This window comes from Canis aureus, chromosome 22 (genome assembly GCF_053574225.1).
Source record: "Canis aureus isolate CA01 chromosome 22, VMU_Caureus_v.1.0, whole genome shotgun sequence".
NCBI lineage: Eukaryota > Metazoa > Chordata > Mammalia > Carnivora > Canidae > Canis > Canis aureus.
The window spans coordinates 22,288,389-22,305,839 of NC_135632.1; the positions used below are offsets into that span (position 1 = coordinate 22,288,389).

General features: G+C 45.7%; 1 protein-coding gene across 1 annotated transcript in view; it reads right to left on the bottom strand.

The window, feature by feature from the left end:
- The window catches only part of BFSP2 (beaded filament structural protein 2), a 60,865-nt gene that overhangs the window by 20,756 nt on the left and 22,658 nt on the right, over nt 1-17,451 (bottom strand). Inside the window, exon 2 of the mRNA XM_077865102.1 lies at nt 5,344-5,426. Coding sequence (XP_077721228.1) covers nt 5,344-5,426 — 83 coding nt within the window. The remainder of the gene's footprint in view (nt 1-5,343; nt 5,427-17,451) is intronic.

Genomic DNA, 17,451 nt, shown 5'->3' on the forward strand with positions numbered 1-17,451 from the left:
GATTGTTTAACAAACATTACTGAGAATCTGCTAAACACAAGGCTATGCGCTGGTGATCCCCAAATGGAAAACACGATTTCTGTCTCCAAAGAGCCCATGTGAAATTTTAAAACTGTGGCTGCAAACCCAAATGCCTTCAGGGGCCAAGTGGGGAATATAGATGAGGGATGGAGGGCCAGGTCTGGGAAGCAGGGAGAGGTGGGGATTGAAGCCCACAGGACAGTTCATCCTTCTGGGAAGGGGACCTGCTGCTCAGCCTCTCCTGTAACTGCTGTGTGGGAAGGGATGTGCCAATTCTCTTCAAGTGAAATGGGACCTAGATTTATGTGTGAAATATTCTGAGTTTTAAAAACTTGGAACCCATACAATAATACACACACACACACACACACACACATACACACACACCGACACAGATCTGAAACTGCCCCACTGGATTCTTTTGATCTCTGGCTTGCACAGAGCCTTCTTTCTATAAACCACCCAACATCTTTGCCAATTTTTCCCAGTGTTACCCTTTCCTTCTATGGCCTTCCACCCAGATGTACCCCTCAGCCACATTTCACACCTTATCTTCATTCATCCTTAGAATGGAGAAATCTCACATCCCTCATTGAAGAAAGTGTCTTAGGGTTTCAGAGTTTTAAGAGAATTTAGGATTCAACTATTCAAACTCCTACCCAATGACAATCCCTCAATAGCATTCTTTTCTCCCCCTAAATATTTATTTATTTATTTGAGAGAGAGACTGCATGCTCCAGCACACGGCTGGGGGAGGGGCAGAGGGAGAAAAAGAGGGAGAGAGTTCTTCAGCAGACTCCCCTCAGAGCATGGAGCCTGAGGTGCAGCTCCATCCCAGGACCCTGGGATCATGACCTGAGCCGAAATCAAGTTAGTCACTCAACCAACTGAGCCAACCAGGCTCCTCTCTTGACAGCATTCTTGATAGGTGATCATGTAGCCTCTACTCAACTACTTCCAGTGGTAGGGAACTCATCACCTTTACCACCGTCATTCCATTTGGGGACAGCTCTAAAATTGCAAATTTCTTCCTTAAAGAGCTTAAGTTAAGTCTTCATTCCTGGAAGAGTCTGAGTTCTACTCTCTGGAGCACCCAAAGTCAGTCTGATCCTTCTGGCAGTCCTGTAAATATCTAGTCTAGTCTCTTCTATCACTCTCTTTTCCCCTCATCCCTTCCTCCAAGCCTTTTGTTCCACAGGTGAAACATTTCCACTTTCTCCATCCTTCAAATTGGTTTCCATACCCTTCATCATCAATGGCCAGGACTATGACCTTTTCATCTTTAATTCTTAGCACCCACCTCAGGCTTCAGACATATGTGTGGAATGATTAGAAATGCTCTAATTGATCCATGTCTTTCTCAAAATGTGATACAGAGACTGGAATGCAAAACTCCAGATGTTGCCTGATTAGCTCAGAGTCCCGGGAGATGTCTGCTCCTTTGTTTAAACCCTCTAATTCTATTCATCATGGATCCTATGGTTTGCTTTGTGGGGTTTTGTTTGTTTGTGTATTTGTTCATTTGATTTTGACCAGCTGTGTTTGCTACTGATTAATATTGGGTGTCCTGTCACCTAGAGCCCCTGAGCATTTTTCACAAGCCCAATTATCCTGTCCTTTCTGGCCACACCTGGTATTTGAACCCACAGTAGGAGTTCATGTATATCCTCTTTCAGTTTCGTTGGTCCATTGTTCCAATGTGTTAGGATCATTTTGATTTCTAATTCTATCATTCTTCTCTTCACTACCCGTCCTGCCTTTGTAGTTCCTGCCATTTTGCCCTACCTGCTTTCATGCACCTTGCAGGTAAAAGTAGTAAATGAAGGAACCAAGGACCAGGCCCTGTGGCATATTCCCTAGAGACTTTCCTCAGAGTTGGACCCGCACTTTTGAATTCCTGCCTTGAAGAGGTGATTTCTGGAGCATTTTTATGTATTCTATGTGTAGGATTAGATCTTCTACCCAAATGTATTCTTCATGAAGGACTGTATGTTTATTAACATTTAGTCCTTTTGGAAACGAGTCCTGCCCTTCCAGCTGGAATGAAAACTCACCCATATCACTGGGACTGGTCCCTGTTGACCCAAGTTGAAAGAGTCGCCCTTGTGCCTCTGAAGTCTTGTTTTGCTTATCTCTCCAGGGAGCCTGGCCCCTTCCGGGATATTATGGGAGGTCTTAGGTGACCTACAGAGCGTTTTTTTTTTTTTGGAAGTCCTTTAAGCATTTGACACATCTCTGTGATATTCCCCAAGACTGCTGTTAACTTTTTTTTTTTTAATTATTTATTTATTTGGGAAAGAGAGAGAGCAAAGCAGGGGGAGGGGCAGAGGGAGAAGCAGGCTCGCTGCTCAGCAACTCGGGGCTCGATCTCAGGACTCTGGGATCATAATCTGAGCCAAAGGCAGATCGTTAACTGACTGAGCCACAAACTGTTTTATGGAAGTCTTCTAAGCATTTGACACATCTCTGTGATATCCCCCAAGGCTGCTGTTAAGCTTTTAGCTTTATCCTGGTATTCTTTTTTTCTATTCTCCTCCATTTTGGAGTCTTCAAATAGAATCTCTGTGCTTGTGACACCCAGAACTGCCTGTCTTGACCTGCAGGCCACTCTGGCCCGGCATCTTCAGTGGCATACCACAATTTCTGCTTGGTTGTTTTACCATCAGCTTAACTCAGCTTGCTCAAAGGCCAAGCTCATTATCTATCCCTGAATTTTAGACCAACTTCCCTCCCACAGTTTTCTATTTTAGTCAAGAGAACCACAAATCTTCTAAATTACCCAAGTTCAAAACCTGACACTTATCTTTGCCTTCTATTTCCAGGCTGCATATGTCAACCCCTGCCAATGATTTCTTTGACCCATCCTTCAGGTCTGCTCATGTCCACTATCCCAGGCAGACCCTGAGCAATAACGGTCTCTGATTGTCTTCCTACAACTGATCTACAGTATTGCACCCAGAGGGACCATCCTTAATCACATCGGGTCACCATCTGCTCAGAGCCATAGGTGTCATCCTCTGATCCCTTAGTAATCTGATCTTGCCTTCCTTTCCAATCTCTGCTCCCAGTACAGACCCTACCCTTCCATCTGTCCAGCCCCTTTGCTCCCATTGCTTCTTGCTCATTTGCCTCACCTCTCCTCTCTACCAACACAAAGCTCTGTGTAAAACTGAAATCTGGTCATGATGAGCTGCTACTCAGATCCCTTCTATGGATCTCCTCTCAGGTCATTTCTGAGCTCTTTGGTATGGCTGATATAGTACCCCAGGATTTGGTCTCTCCCTGGTTTTCAAGCCTCATTAGTTGTCCCTTCTTCCTTTACTCCAAATGCCCCAGTTATAATGAACTGCTAAGTGGCCACTAATGTACTGTGCTCTCTCATGTCCTTCTGCTTTAGCACATACTGCCCCCTCTGCCTGCAAAGTCATGCCTCCTTCACTGACCTGGTCAACTCCCATAAACTCTTGAGTTTAGGACCCAAATCAGGTATCATCTCTTTTGTCAACCCTCCCTGGACAGACTAAATGTCCCCATGTCACCTGTCTCATCTCACTGATGGCACAACCACTGATGCTCCTGTCTCTTTACTCCTCTGTCTTTGACATTAAACTGTGATCTCCTGGAGATTACGTTCACTTCATTCCCAGTACTTGGCAGGGGGCCTGGCAGATACTCAAACATTTATTGAACTCATTCATTCATTCATTCATTCACTAATTCAACGACTATTCATTGGGCATCTATCTTGTGTGTGGCATTGTTACAGGTGCTGGTAATACAACGAAGAACAAAACAGACCAAGCCCCTGCTATTCTCTTTGAATGGCTGGATGAAGGCATGTATTAACATGTAATGAATAAATGAATGAACAAAAGAAATTTGTTCATTGGTCAGATCCTAACTTAACGTCACAATTAAATTCTATCTTAAATGTGGTACAAATGGATTCATGTCTATTGGCATCTGTCTTTAACTGTGCAGTAAGCTGTCAGTGCTGGATGATGGCTTCACTTTTTTTGTGCTCCTGTGACCTTGGCAAGCAGACTGTTGTCCAAGACAGCACCCCTAGCTGATCAAGAGTCTCTTTGACTCCAGAGTGGCCACTAGTGGAGATCCCTTTAGCACATGGAGAAGCTTGGTCTTAGAAGAAAGGACTCTGGGTCTGAGGAGAGGGTAGAGATGTTCATTTTCATCACAATACTCTTATCCTAAGATAAGAATGGCAGTGAGATGGATCACTGTCTTCCCCAAAGACTCTCAACTATATGCCTTTCCTCTTTGTCTTTACCAAGTTTAGGTAAATGTTCTCTGAATAACTATCCCATTACCCAGCCAACTGCCCAACATCTAGAACACCTTCCCCACAGAATATTCTCAAAATCTCTGTGTTCATCAATGAAAGGTCTTTTTCTTTTCACTCCTCCATTGGACCAGTGTTTCTCAAACTTCACTTGCCATCATGATTTTGCCCTAAATGTGTCTCTCTCCTATTGTTATTTACTTTACATTGTTCCTTAAATGTATCTACTTAAAAAGTAAATGTTAAATCAGTAAATTTTAAAAGCTCTTTAATATTAAATAAATTTTAAATTGCTTCTATAAATTGTAGTGCCATAATGGAAAAACAACTGCATGAGTCATAAATAGAAGGAAACTCTAAAAATACATAAGTTTAAAAAATAAGATGTTTATCCTTATACAACTTAAAATGATCATCAATGCAACACACACCATATTTTAGGAAACACTGTATTAGACTTCAAAGAGGTGTTTTTTCAAAGCTGGTGAGTTAAAAATATTAAGGCCTGGACCCACAGGGACTATGGTTTAATTAGTCTGTGTGGCTTGCATTTTTAAGTAGCCGGGTAATTCTGGCCACAATTGAGAAGCATTGCTCAAAACCAGCAGTTCTTCAAGTGTGGTCCCAGGACCAGCAGGACCAGCATCATGGGGAACTTGTTAGAAATGGAAATTTGGGGCCCTACCCCTGACTGTTGAATCAAAAACTCAGAGGGTAGGGCACAGTGATATATGTTTTTGGTGAGACCTCCTGGTGGTTCTGAAGCATACCACAATTTGAGAACCCCTGCTGTGAACCAGGTGCCACTGTGCAAAATTTCTGAGCACTTGGGACCTAGTTTGTGTCTGTAAGGGTGTTTGAGCTGGATGATCCTTGCTCTGGACTCTCCTGGAACCTCTATTATCTCACTCCAGTCTTCTGTCCTGCTGGGCGTGAATGCTGCAGACCCCAGAACAGCATTACTCAACTTGCCCAGGAGTCTAGGGGAGAGGAGGGACTGGCCCCTCTGCTACAGATGTTACCTCTCTTTAAAGTCGTCAGCACCCGCCTGGATATTCTCTGTCTGAAGCATGAGCCGAGCATTTTCCAAGACTGCCTCGCCCACCTAGAAAGACCACACACAGCAGAGGAGACAAGGTCACTGGACCATCTTCCCTAACTTCCCACCATGACTCCCACCAGACACAGAGGTTCTGGGGAAGTTAGAGTACATTTTTTTATAGCAAATATTTTTAGAATTCAAGTGTCTCTCTCCACAAAGGTGAGGAGGAGATAAACCATAAGGCATAAAATCTGGATGTCTTTTAAGAGCCTTTAGAGTTGGAGTTTTGGAGCTAAAATATTACTCAAAGGCAGACTTGTTCATAATCTTTGTCATAGTGCTGAGCTTTCAACCACCAGTAAGTTTCTGGCTCCTTTTTTTTAATTTTAAGATTTTACTTATTTATTCATGAGAGACACAGAGAAAGAGAGGCAGAGACAAAGGCAGAAGGAGAAGCAGGCTCCCTGTGAGATTTGATCTCAGTATTATGGGATCACAGCCTGAGCCGGAGGCAGATGCTCAATCACTGAGCCACCCTGGTGCCCCAGATTTTTTTTTTAGGAGAGGGAGAGAGAGAGAGCTCATGAGCTGGGAGGAAGAGAGGCAGAGGGAGAAGGAGAGAGAATCTTAAGCAGATTCTACGCTCAGCACAGAGCCCCACATGGGGCCTGATCTCATGACCCAGAGATCATGACCTGAGCCAAAATCAAGAGTCTGTTGCTTAACTGACTGAGCCAGCTAGGTGCCCTATTCCAATTTAATTTAAATTTGAATAGCCATCTGTGGCCAGTGGCCACTATATTGGACAACGTGGCTCTAGAATTTCAACCACCCTCCAAACATACATATGAACATAAACATTGTGCATACAGTTTGGGTTCATGAAGCCATAAAGAGTGGTTTTTCAAAACCAGCTCCCCAGATCCTACAGAATGTACCTGGGGTTTTGTTTTTCTTTGATATGGCAAAGCCAAAAGATCAGGCGATGTCTGACATTAAAAATATGTCACTCACAGTTCCCAAGGGGAGAGGCAGCCACACCATGCAGGGCCATAGGAGGAAGTGCCAGGGGTGGTGGCAAAAGGATGAGGGGAAAGCATGGGCAGAAGCCTTTATTGTGATTTTCATGGGAAGGACTGAGTGAGGCAGGGTAGACAGTTAAGCAGGTTTAGGATTGGGTAGATTGAAGAATTTCAGTGGTCTCTGAGCCCCTGGGGTGGTCTCCAGCCACCTGGGATGTTTAGGACAGAGTTATTGCCTCCTGGGGTGAAAGAGCCAGAAAGAGAAGGCAGATGGGGGTATGCGCTCAGGATCGGCTGGTTTGCACGTCAATAATGTGGCAAGTGGTTTACTATCTCAAAGATTAGCTAGCTCTGTGGCCCCAGATGCCAGAGCATCAAGAAAACAGAAAAAAATGAAAAAATAGTTAATACTGCTGGATATAGTTCAACCAGAGGGCCATGACTGTGTACGGTGTTCCTGAGGATTGGCTTTGGCCGCTCTGGCTGAGCCCTCTCTTCAGTCTTCACACAGCGGCAGTCCCCACATTCTTTTATTTTTTTATTTTTTTATTTTTTTTATTGGTGTTCAATTTACTAACATACAGAATAACCCCCAGTGCCCGTCACCCATTCATTCCCACCCCCCGCCCTCCTCCCCTTCTACCACCCCTAGTTCGTCTCCCAGAGTTAGCAGTCTTTATGTTCTGTCTCCCTTTCTGATATTTCCCACACATTTCTTCTCCCTTCCCTTATTTTCCCTTTCACTATTATTTATATTCCCCAAATGAATGAGAACATATAATGTTTGTCCTTCTCCGACTGACTTACTTCACTCAGCATAATACCCTCCAGTTCCATCCACGTTGAAGCAAATGGTGGGTATTTGTCATTTCTAATAGCTGAGTAATATTCCATTGTATACATAAACCACATCTTCTTTATCCATTCATCTTTCGTTGGACACCGAGGCTCCTTCCACAGTTTGGCTATTGTGGACATTGCTGCTATAAACATCGGGGTGCAGGTGTCCCGGCGTTTCATTGCATTTGTATCTTTGGGGTAAATCCCCAACAGTGCAATTGCTGGGTCGTAGGGCAGGTCTATTTTTAACTGTTTGAGGAACCTCCACACAGTTTTCCAGAGTGGCTGCACCAGTTCACATTCCCACCAACAGTGTAGGAGGGTTCCCTTTTCTCCGCATCCTCTCCAACATTTGTTGTTTCCTGCCTTGTTAATTTTCCCCATTCTCACTGGTGTGAGGTGGTATCTCATTGTAGTTTTGATTTGTATTTCCCTGATGGCAAGTGATGCAGAGCATTTTCTCATATGCATGTTGGCCATGTCTATGTCTTCCTCTGTAGTCCCCACATTCAAAAGCCCCTTCCAGTGTTTGGATGCCACTGTGCCAATGCCATTTTTCAAATGATAAGCTGGAAGCCAAAGGCAATCACCCTGCTTGATTTCTCACAACACTGCCCATGGCAAATGACTCACTCCAGTGCAGGACACCAAATCATAGCGGGTGTCTAGACTGTGGGCTGGAACACTACTGCTGTAGAGACGGCTTTACAGTCACTCTAGATGAGGTGGCCATGCTGGGGCAGCTGTGGGCAGATGTGGGGCATGGGGTTTATGCAATGTGGGAGACTATTTCTAAGAAAAAAGGAAAAAAAGAAAAAAAAAAAAGAAAAAAAAGACTAACACAAAGGAGTGTGCATGAGTGAGGGACTCTGAAGCTTAAATTCTTACAATTCTTCACCTTGGTGCAGCTTAATCTTGTCTGTTGATTTGTCTCTGCTTTTTAAACTTGGGACCCAGGGGGTGGGCAGAAAAAGTGAAAACCAAGTAACACGCTGGAGCGTATGTTGGATATACATATTTAGAGTCCTACAATTCTGGTACAGCAGAGAGATGGTGGAAAATGCCATCAACCCAAATCCTGTTGTCCAGAACAGGCACCACTAGCATTTGGAGACACTGTCCTCCCTCCCAGCCTTTGCTTTGCCCAGTTACCACAGGACCCAGTCAGTGTGCTCATTGGTAAGACTTCGCTAGTTGATTGCAAGCTCCTTACCAGGAAGAGGCTGCAGGGAGCGATCTGTGAAGGAGTCTGGTAGGAAATGCCAGTTGCTGGAAGATGGGTTGCAGTGAGGAGCTGGTTGCTCAGCATCCTTGCTCCTCCTTCTCACTTGGGGTTGAGCACAGGAGCACTTTCTAGGGTAAACTGGGCGCTGCCCAGCAGAGGGGTAGTTCTGTCCAAAGGTCTGTCCTAGAGGCTGGTGTAGCACTGAGCCTGATCAGGGAAGCTGGAAGCCTTCCTGCTCCAGCTGATGTTTAGTAACAACCAGGGGCTTATTCAAGCCTCAAGCAGAGGCTAATTATAGGCCCTGACTTGCCAAAGCTCAGCCGCTGGCCCTGCTTCCCCATCTTCACTGAAGGGTCTTAAAATAACCCACCAGCTCCTGAGTCAGCCAGAGATCCCTTCACTGTTCCCCTGTAGGTACCTCAGCTTAGCAGAGAGGGGTCCTCTCGTGTTAGCAGGGGCTCAGCATCCCACACTGTAGAAAGAAAGGGCCCATCAAGCAGCAGGACAAGGGCTGGGACCTTGGCTGAGGGTTAGCCCAGGCCAAGGGCTGGGATGGTGGCCAAGGCCAAAAGTAGAGCATGGTGCCTGCCATGGAGCAGGCTCCGTGTCTCCATCTGGGAAAGCTCCGTGTGATCTGATCTTCCCTGGGGGCCACAGGCAGGAACCGCAGAGGGGAGGGAGTGTACTGACCACCTAGAGGTGGGCCCAGCCCACGTGCTGGAGCTGGCTTGTCTTGGCTTGCCAGGCAGACTGGGAAAGAGTTCAGGAGTCTTCGGAGCCAGTGGTTAAACACAGTCATCATGAAAGTTTTAATTACGTGAACTTACAATTAAATAAATTATATGAAAAATTCAGTTGATAAATACTCAAAATAGGAAGGTCATACATACTTACCACTGTCATCCACGCTCTTGAGGTTATTTCTGTTGTATTTGTGTGGTGGAAACACTGTATAATGGCATATGCTACATGCATCTCTTCTCGAGTCTAGTCTGCACTCAGGAGGGATAGCTTGATATCAGCCACGGTGAGTGTATTTACACCAGGGAAATGGGCAAGCACCATAAACCAGAGCCTTTTATTCATGAAAAGCTGATTATTAAACAGATAGAAACTCAGTGACTGTGCCTCATACACTACTAAATACTTAACTCTCAGGACTTCACTGAATGCTCATGATCTCTAACCCTGACTCCAACACACCTATTTTACAGATGAGGATGCCAAGGCTCACACATAAATTGTCCCGTATTGCTCGGAGGGAGAGTGGAAGAGCCAGAATGCCATGCCAGGTCCCCGTGACTCCAAAGAGTGCGTATTTTTGTCACCAGCTTTGGAAAATAAAAGGCTCATCAGAATCAAGGAAAGACTCACTGGGGAGGACTGTTTTTCTCTTTTTCCTATAACAGGACAGCCAGGACTGGCTCCTCTTTGGGCTGCATCATGAAGATAGAGACCTATCTCCCCCACTGGCATGAGGAAGCTCACCAAATTAAACCAAAGCAAACCAAACTATCTCCCAAGCCAGTCTCCTGAGCTTTCATTGCTGAGCCCCATAAGCTGAGCAGAGCTGAGCAGTTGGTGGGCGCGACTCTGGGGGCCTGGAGAACTTTGGTGACCGAGCGCTCTGCTGTCAGGCCTGCAGAAGAAATGTCATCTGCATTTAAAACTGCAGGACCTGCACATTAGCTACCCGGTCCTCTCAGATTTAGGGTTGAGGCAGATGAAAATTAACTTCGCCTCTCTGATCATCTTCTCTTTCCAGGAGCGAAGGGAGTACAGATCCCAAATATTAATATGTACAGTCCCTAGGCTGACGCTGGGAGTCCAAGCGTACTTGCTCATAACCCTGAAATCACTCCTGCCCTATTTTCTAGTATGAACCAGTGTAATAGTCGCACGGCAGGGCGAACTTTAAGGGAGGGCAGCTGGCAGCTTGCTCCTGGCGTGCTGGGAAGGCCAGCAGGGACCACCTCTGGTCTTCCTCTCTCTCCTCTGCCCAGAGCTGACTCCTACCATCAGCACATGATTATTATTTCCTCTGTGCAACATGACTTAACACCACCAGGTCTTTTGTTAAAAAGAGACGCGGTCTCGAGGGAATAGGACTCAGGATTTGGAAGCGTTGCTAGAGAAACAAAAGATGCCTTCAAAGCATACAGTTCAACGGAGAAGAACAGCAGGGCTGGGTATCATGGGGGAGGGGGGCAGTGGGAAGTCAGGGTAGGCACCGGCTTTGTCCTGACAGGGATGGCGCAGCAAGGGGCAAGCGGGGTTCACTCCTGGCCTGTGATAGCTCAGACGGCTCCGGGCCTGGCGCGCAGTGGCCTTGAGTGACCTCCCTGGACCTGTCTTGTCTGGCCTCCACATGCAGAGTTCCTTAGCGCACTTTGTACCAGTGGTTCTCAAGGTGTGTTCCCTGGACCGGCAACATCAACTCCCCCTGAAACTTGTGAGAAATGCAAACTCTCAGACCTTACCTCAGATGTCCAAGTCAGAGTCTCTGCGGTGTGGCCCCACAATCTATGTTTGAAAGGCTTTCCAGGGGCTCGCAGTGCTCGCTCGGCTTGCAGAACCCCAGTTTTGCACAGACCTGCCTCCTGTCCTGCTCCTGCTGCCTCCCAGGCTGCTCCTGGCATTCCTCCGTGCCCTTGCCTGTGTCATTGCCTAGATATCCTGTTTTACCACCTCGCACTCCTAGGCTTTGCCACTGAGAAACCCGACCCCACTTTAATGCTCATCTCAAACATGCCTTCCTCTGACAAGCTTTTTTATTTATTGACTCATTCATTCTTGCCTTCATTTATTTCACACGCTGTTTCCCCTGTGCCAGGCTCCGAGCTGGTTGGAGGGGAATCAGCAGCTACTGTAGGGGATGCAGGTAGAGAGATAGGCAAAGGCCAGATCTAGGAGGGAGGGTCTTGGGAGCAAGGGAAGGGAGGTGGGATTTGCTGAGAAGCCAGTGAAAGGTTTTGAGCTGGGCACAGGTATGCTCTGTGCAGTGGGGGATCCCTGGGTCCTGAGGGAAGGGAAGATTGTAGGATGCAGAGGACCCTGCTGGGGGCCCAGCTAGGAAGCTCGGCAAGAGCCCCAGGGAGCTGATGACTAGGGCTTTGACTAGGGCAGTTACAGAGCTCACGAAGAGAAGCAGACAGGTTTAAGACTTATTTTGCTGAAGGAACGGATGGGTTTTGGTGATGGAGCAGTTGTGGAAAGAGGGAAAGAAAAGAATTAAGGATGACTTCTAAGTTTTTAGCCTGAGCTCCTGGGTGCGTGCTACCTTTGCTGACTCCCTTCCTCCCTCTTTGGATCATTCCTACATCAGAGTCACACCCGACCACACTTAGTAGACAATGACCTCTCGTGAACCCAGCTCCTCCCCTCACTGGCTTGGGCCAGTTACTTGAATAATTCTTTTTTAAAAATATTTTATTTACTTATTTGAGAGAGAGAGAGAGAGAGAGAATGAGCGAGCATGAGGGAGCATGAGCCACAGGAGAGGCAGAGGGAGAAGCAGGCTCCTCGCTGAGCAGGGAGCCCAATGCAGGGCTTGACCCCAGGACCCCGGGATCACGACCTGAGCCGAAGGCAGACGCTCAACCATGAAGCAACCCAGGCGCCCCTACTTGGATAATTCTAAGATTCGTCTCCTTCTCTGTAAGATGAGGATAATACTGCTCCCTACCTGCCAGGGAAACTGCGAGGATTAAATGAGCCACTGCAGGTAAAGCCCTTGGCCGACTGCCTGGCACAGAGGAGGCATTCGGTGCGTGGCGGCCACTATTATCTCTGCTCGTTGCCTTAGAGCAGAGCACTTGGCCAGGGATGGTCGAATGGATCTGGTGGGTGTGTGCAGTCTGGCACTGCTCCTGCTTCTCCACACAGGCAGTTGAATGAAGACTTCCATCTAGTGGCTTGGTGTTTTTTTTTTCCCCCTTTTGGTTTTTTCTGTCCATAGTCATTTGAAAAAAGCCCTGACTACTGGTACTATGATGATGAGGATCTTATCCCTTCCTACTGCTGTTTCCTTGCCATGGATGTAGTTATTAAAATAAATGATGCTGGTGGGGGCAGGTGAAGAATTTGACCCTTATTGTGTTTTAAAAAAATGAGGACAAGCAGCATTTTTAGAAGGGTTATCATTTGGGCCCAAGGGTACAATTGATGCGTTATTTAGAGTTAAAGGTATTGGCATCTCAGCAGCTGGAGCTGCGGGTGTGGGGAGGAGATGGGCAAGACTGGGGGTCTGGGAAATTCAACTTGCGGGGGATAGAGGCAGGGTATAAGAGTCCCTGGAAAGCTTTTACACATTTATCTGACTTTCAAGTTTAGGGTGAATGCTCGGTATGACTTATTCCAGTAATAAGTGAACAAGAAATCATTGTCTGTCCCCAGTCCCCCACTGAAACTGCTTCTTCACCATGATGGTGAAGACCACCATGTTGCCAAGCTGAACAGCTGCTTCTCTGGCTCATCTTGACCTGCCAGCTATGTTGGTCACAGAAGATGTACTTTTCTCTCTTGGCCTCCATGACATAGCTCTCTCCTGCCCTTCCTCTTATTTCTCTGGCCATTTTTTCTCGATCTCCTTCACTCCCTCATCTGACCTCTACATGCTAGTTTCTCAGGTTGGGTCATAGGACTTGTTCTTTTATTCCCTAAGTGATCTAATACAGTAGGTATCCATTGAATTACTGAGTTCAGCAATAGAGCTACCTCTCCATGGAGAACCAAGGCAGAGAAGATGTGGTTCCCACTCTCAGGGAATATCCAGGTTCCTCCCTGGCTCCAACCTGAGATCACCTCCAGCACTTCCCCCTCCCTCACCTCCCAGGTCAGAAAACCAACAATCCCCTGCATCGATGTTGCATTTATGATGGATGCAATGAATCCCTTGCATTCATTCCTGCCACACTGCCCAGCCTTGGTTCAAGTCCTGGTCATCTCTCTGGTGGTTTTACCTGATTGTTGGTACCCAGAGATGGAGAGTATGAAGCCCAAGCACACTGACTTAAGATTGCAGCTGCAAGTGGAGTGAGAGAGCATGTCATAAAATATGGAGAAGTTGAACATTCTCCAGTATCATTCGCCCCTGAATGCAGTCACAGCCATTGAGGATCTAGGGAGGATCTGGACACCTGATGGCTGAGGTTGGGTCTTAATTCGGGAGGCTAGGACGGTGGACATTTCTGAGTCTGTACTGCAGATAGATATTGACCTCATCATCAAACTGTGCTCTGTCTGAGGAAAGAATGTCTTTGTAGAAGGGGTCATATGAGCATGGAATGAAAGGCCAGAGCTGGTGGGTGGTGTTATGAACCATTTTGGGGGTAATCAGGAATACCCAGTTCCCTGTAGGTTGCCCTCTGTCTTGATGAAGAAAAACCTTCTCAGGTCTCATCTTCCCCAGAAACCTCTCTACCCTTCCCAGGACTAGTTCTGACCTTTCTTAGCATCCTGGCTCCAGCTACCTGAGAAACAGGAGGGCTTGATTTGGACAGCAGCCACCAGTGCTGGGCACTAAAGAGTAGCCACCACTGTATATTCCTACCTAGTCCTGGGTGTATGTAGCACAAAGGTTTCTTTGTCATGGACAAGCCATTCAGGGCCTAGTTTTCTACAGACATCCCAACAAAATCTGAGTTTTGAGTGCTGAGCACATCAAGATAGTGACCCTGGGAGGCTCTGTTTGGATAGCCAGCTGATCGATCTCTCTTTCTCTCTCTCTCTCTCTCTCTCTTTTTTTTTTTTTTTTTTTTTAAGATTTTATTTATTTATTCATGCAAGACACAGAGAGAAGGCAGCGACATAGGCAGAGGGAGAAGCAGACTCCTTGCAGGGAGCCCACTGTGGGACTTAATTCCAGAACTCCAGGATCACGCCCTGAGCTGAAGGCAGACACTCAACTGCTGAGCCACTCAGGCATCCCTCTCTTTCTCTCTTTTTTAGATTTAGAGCAAATGCTTTCCAGCCTCCCCTTCTCTTTTTTACTATAAGGACTTACTAAGATGCAAATTTGGATTCATATTTATTCAAGAGCATGCTCTTGAATAAACCCGTACGATTTGGGCTTTATGTCTTCTTCACTCTCCTGCTGTGAACTGAACTATTTTTCTGAACAGACTCAGGCCTTTCCAGCTTTCAGAACCGGTAACTCATGCTGCTACCTCTGTATGTCATGACTGAACCATGCCACCTGGCCTCCATGCTTTCCTACTTTGCCAGGTAAACTCTTAGCCATCCTTCAAAACCCAGCTTAGGCAACCCTGGGCATCTTCTGTACACCCCAGATCCTCCATGGGCATATCTCTATCACTGCAAGTTGTCAGGCTGTATTTTAGTCTGACCTTTTTTTTCTCTTACCCCACCACTGACCGGTGTATCCCTAGGACAGGGACAGCCTCCCATCTCTGCCTCCTTGGTACCCCGCTCAGTGCCTGGTACATGGACACTAAATATTTGTTAACTCGGAAGGTGAATTAGGCTAGCTGAGGAATGCAAATTAACAGAGACATGTAAGGCAGAACTTAATTAGATGTGTAGAACTGAGTATGAGATGCCCAAGAAGAACTCAAAATTTAGAGCTAAACTTCACAAAACCCAAAATAGAAGCAACCAAACAAATCAAACCCAAATTTTATGCCATGATCAGCCCTTCACAGTCAGCGGTGGTCATTTAACCCCCACTCCCAATGCCAGTGGCCATACGAATGGGGGTAGATGTACCCTATAAATGAGGAGCTGAGACCAGAGAGTTCAAGTGACTTTCCCATAGCACTAAGTGGCCCAGCTGAATTTCATTGGTGTCTCCTGGGCTCCACAACCCACTCTCTTTTTTTCCCTTAAAAAACCCCCACTTTTTATTATGGGACATTTCAACTCGGTAAAACTATATTATAAAGGTAGAGAGAGACTAGAACAGTGGTCCCCTGTCTCCCCCCTTCTACAACTAAAATCTCATGGCTGAATTTAAAAATCTCTATCCTGCCCACCTCCACTCCTGTCCGAGATTATTACAAAGGTCTCACTTTATCTATAAACATTTTAGGAGTTATGCTCTGGTTTGAACCTTTGCATTTTAACTGAAAAGGTATCAGAGTAACACACATTTGATTACAAAATAAAACAATGCTGAAAAGACATGCGGGTGCAGAAAAGTGTTCCCTGCCTCACATTCTGCTTGTGCCACAGCCCCGGTTCCTGGCAGCTTCTGCTTTTCATTTGTCCAGAGCTTGCCCCATATTTCTACAATTTTTTTATTGAGTTATCTGCCACAGACATCACTTATTGACATCCCAGCCGACAAATGAAGATTTAGCTCACTCATATACCACCGCCTGTTTCCTATATTTATTGGCCATCTTGGTAACTTTAAATAATAAAGCTCTATTTCTTGCTCTGTCAGTTATGGAGTTTCTCTTTCACACATTTACACTCTCTTATAATCACAGGTGTTTTATTTTCTAAGGTCAAAGGGAAGATGCCAAACCAGGTTAATTACTAACCTACTTTACTGATGCCTGTGTGAAATATAGGGCCTTTCGGCTAGGAATTACGACATAGGTGCCCCTGACTGTCAGAAGCTTTCGGTAGATAGCCAAATTATTTTATTTCCCAACTGCATATCCTCAGGCCTGCAGAATGTTAGTTGCTTGATTATTTTTTTCAGTGCTACCCTCTCCCGGGCACGCATATCTTCATGCACCCATCTTGCCTTGCCACTATGCTTGAGTCAACTACACGATCCTGCCCGTGTAGGGTGAAAATAGCCCTAGACAATTACATGAACAGATGTAACTGCATTCCAATCAAACTTTATCTATAAAAGTAGGTACCTGGTTGGATGTGACTGCTTACGGTATGCCCACCTCTGACCTAGGGAAACTCTCCCATGTGTGCATGAGAAGGTTTATGCCCTCTCCTCTTTGTGACAGAGAAGAGTGGAAGCAACCCACATTCACCAATAAAAAATTCATAAACTGTGGTGTATATACAATAAAATGCTACATGTGTCAACATGATAATTCTCAAAAACCAAATGAGAAGTGAGAAAAGCAAGTTGCAGAAGGAAATACTATGTGGTGGTTAATTTTATGTGTCAACTGGCCATGGTGGTCAGATTTGGTCAAATATTATTCTAGATGTTTCTGTGAGGGTGTTTTTGGATGAGATTGACATATATTTATTTTTTATTTTTAAATCTTTTTAAAGATTCTATTTTTATTTATTCATGAGAGACACACAGAGAGAGGCAGAGACATAGGCAGAAGGAGAAGCAGGCTTCCCCCAGGGAGCCTGATGCGCGACTTGATCCCAGGACCCCTGGGATCAGGACCTGAGCCAAAGGCAGATGCTCAACCACTGAGCCACCCAGGCACCCTGAGATTAACATTTAAATCAGTGGACTTTGAGTAGATTGCCCTCTGTAATGTGGATGGCTTCATCCAATCAGTTGAAAGCCTTAATAGATCAAAGACTGAGTATCCCTTCCACCCCACTCCACAAACCTACCAGGGGGAAGCAATTGTGCCATCAAATGTTCTTTGAACTTGAAGAGAGATATTGGTTCTTTCCTGGGTCTCCAACCAGCTGACCCCTTAATTTGGAACTCCTAGCCTCCATTATCCGGTGAGCCAATTCCTTAAAATAAATCTCTTTCTCTCTGTATAAACCTATTGGTTCTGTTGCTCTGGAGAACCCTAATACACAGTATGATACAGCTTAACATAAAGTTTTAAAATCATACAAAACAATCCTATAAAGGATTTATGTACATGTAGAGTAAAACTGGAACAACATTGGTGGGAATGATAAACGCCAAATTTAGAGCAGTGGTGGCCCCTGGGGAGGGGAATGGAATCAGGACAGGGCACAAATGAGGTTTCCATTGAAATCTTTGGTTTCATGTTTCAATATAACAGGTCTGTAGCAAATAACATTAAGGTTGACAATTCTGGATGTTGAGCACCCGTTTTTTTATGTTTGAACTATTTCATAATTA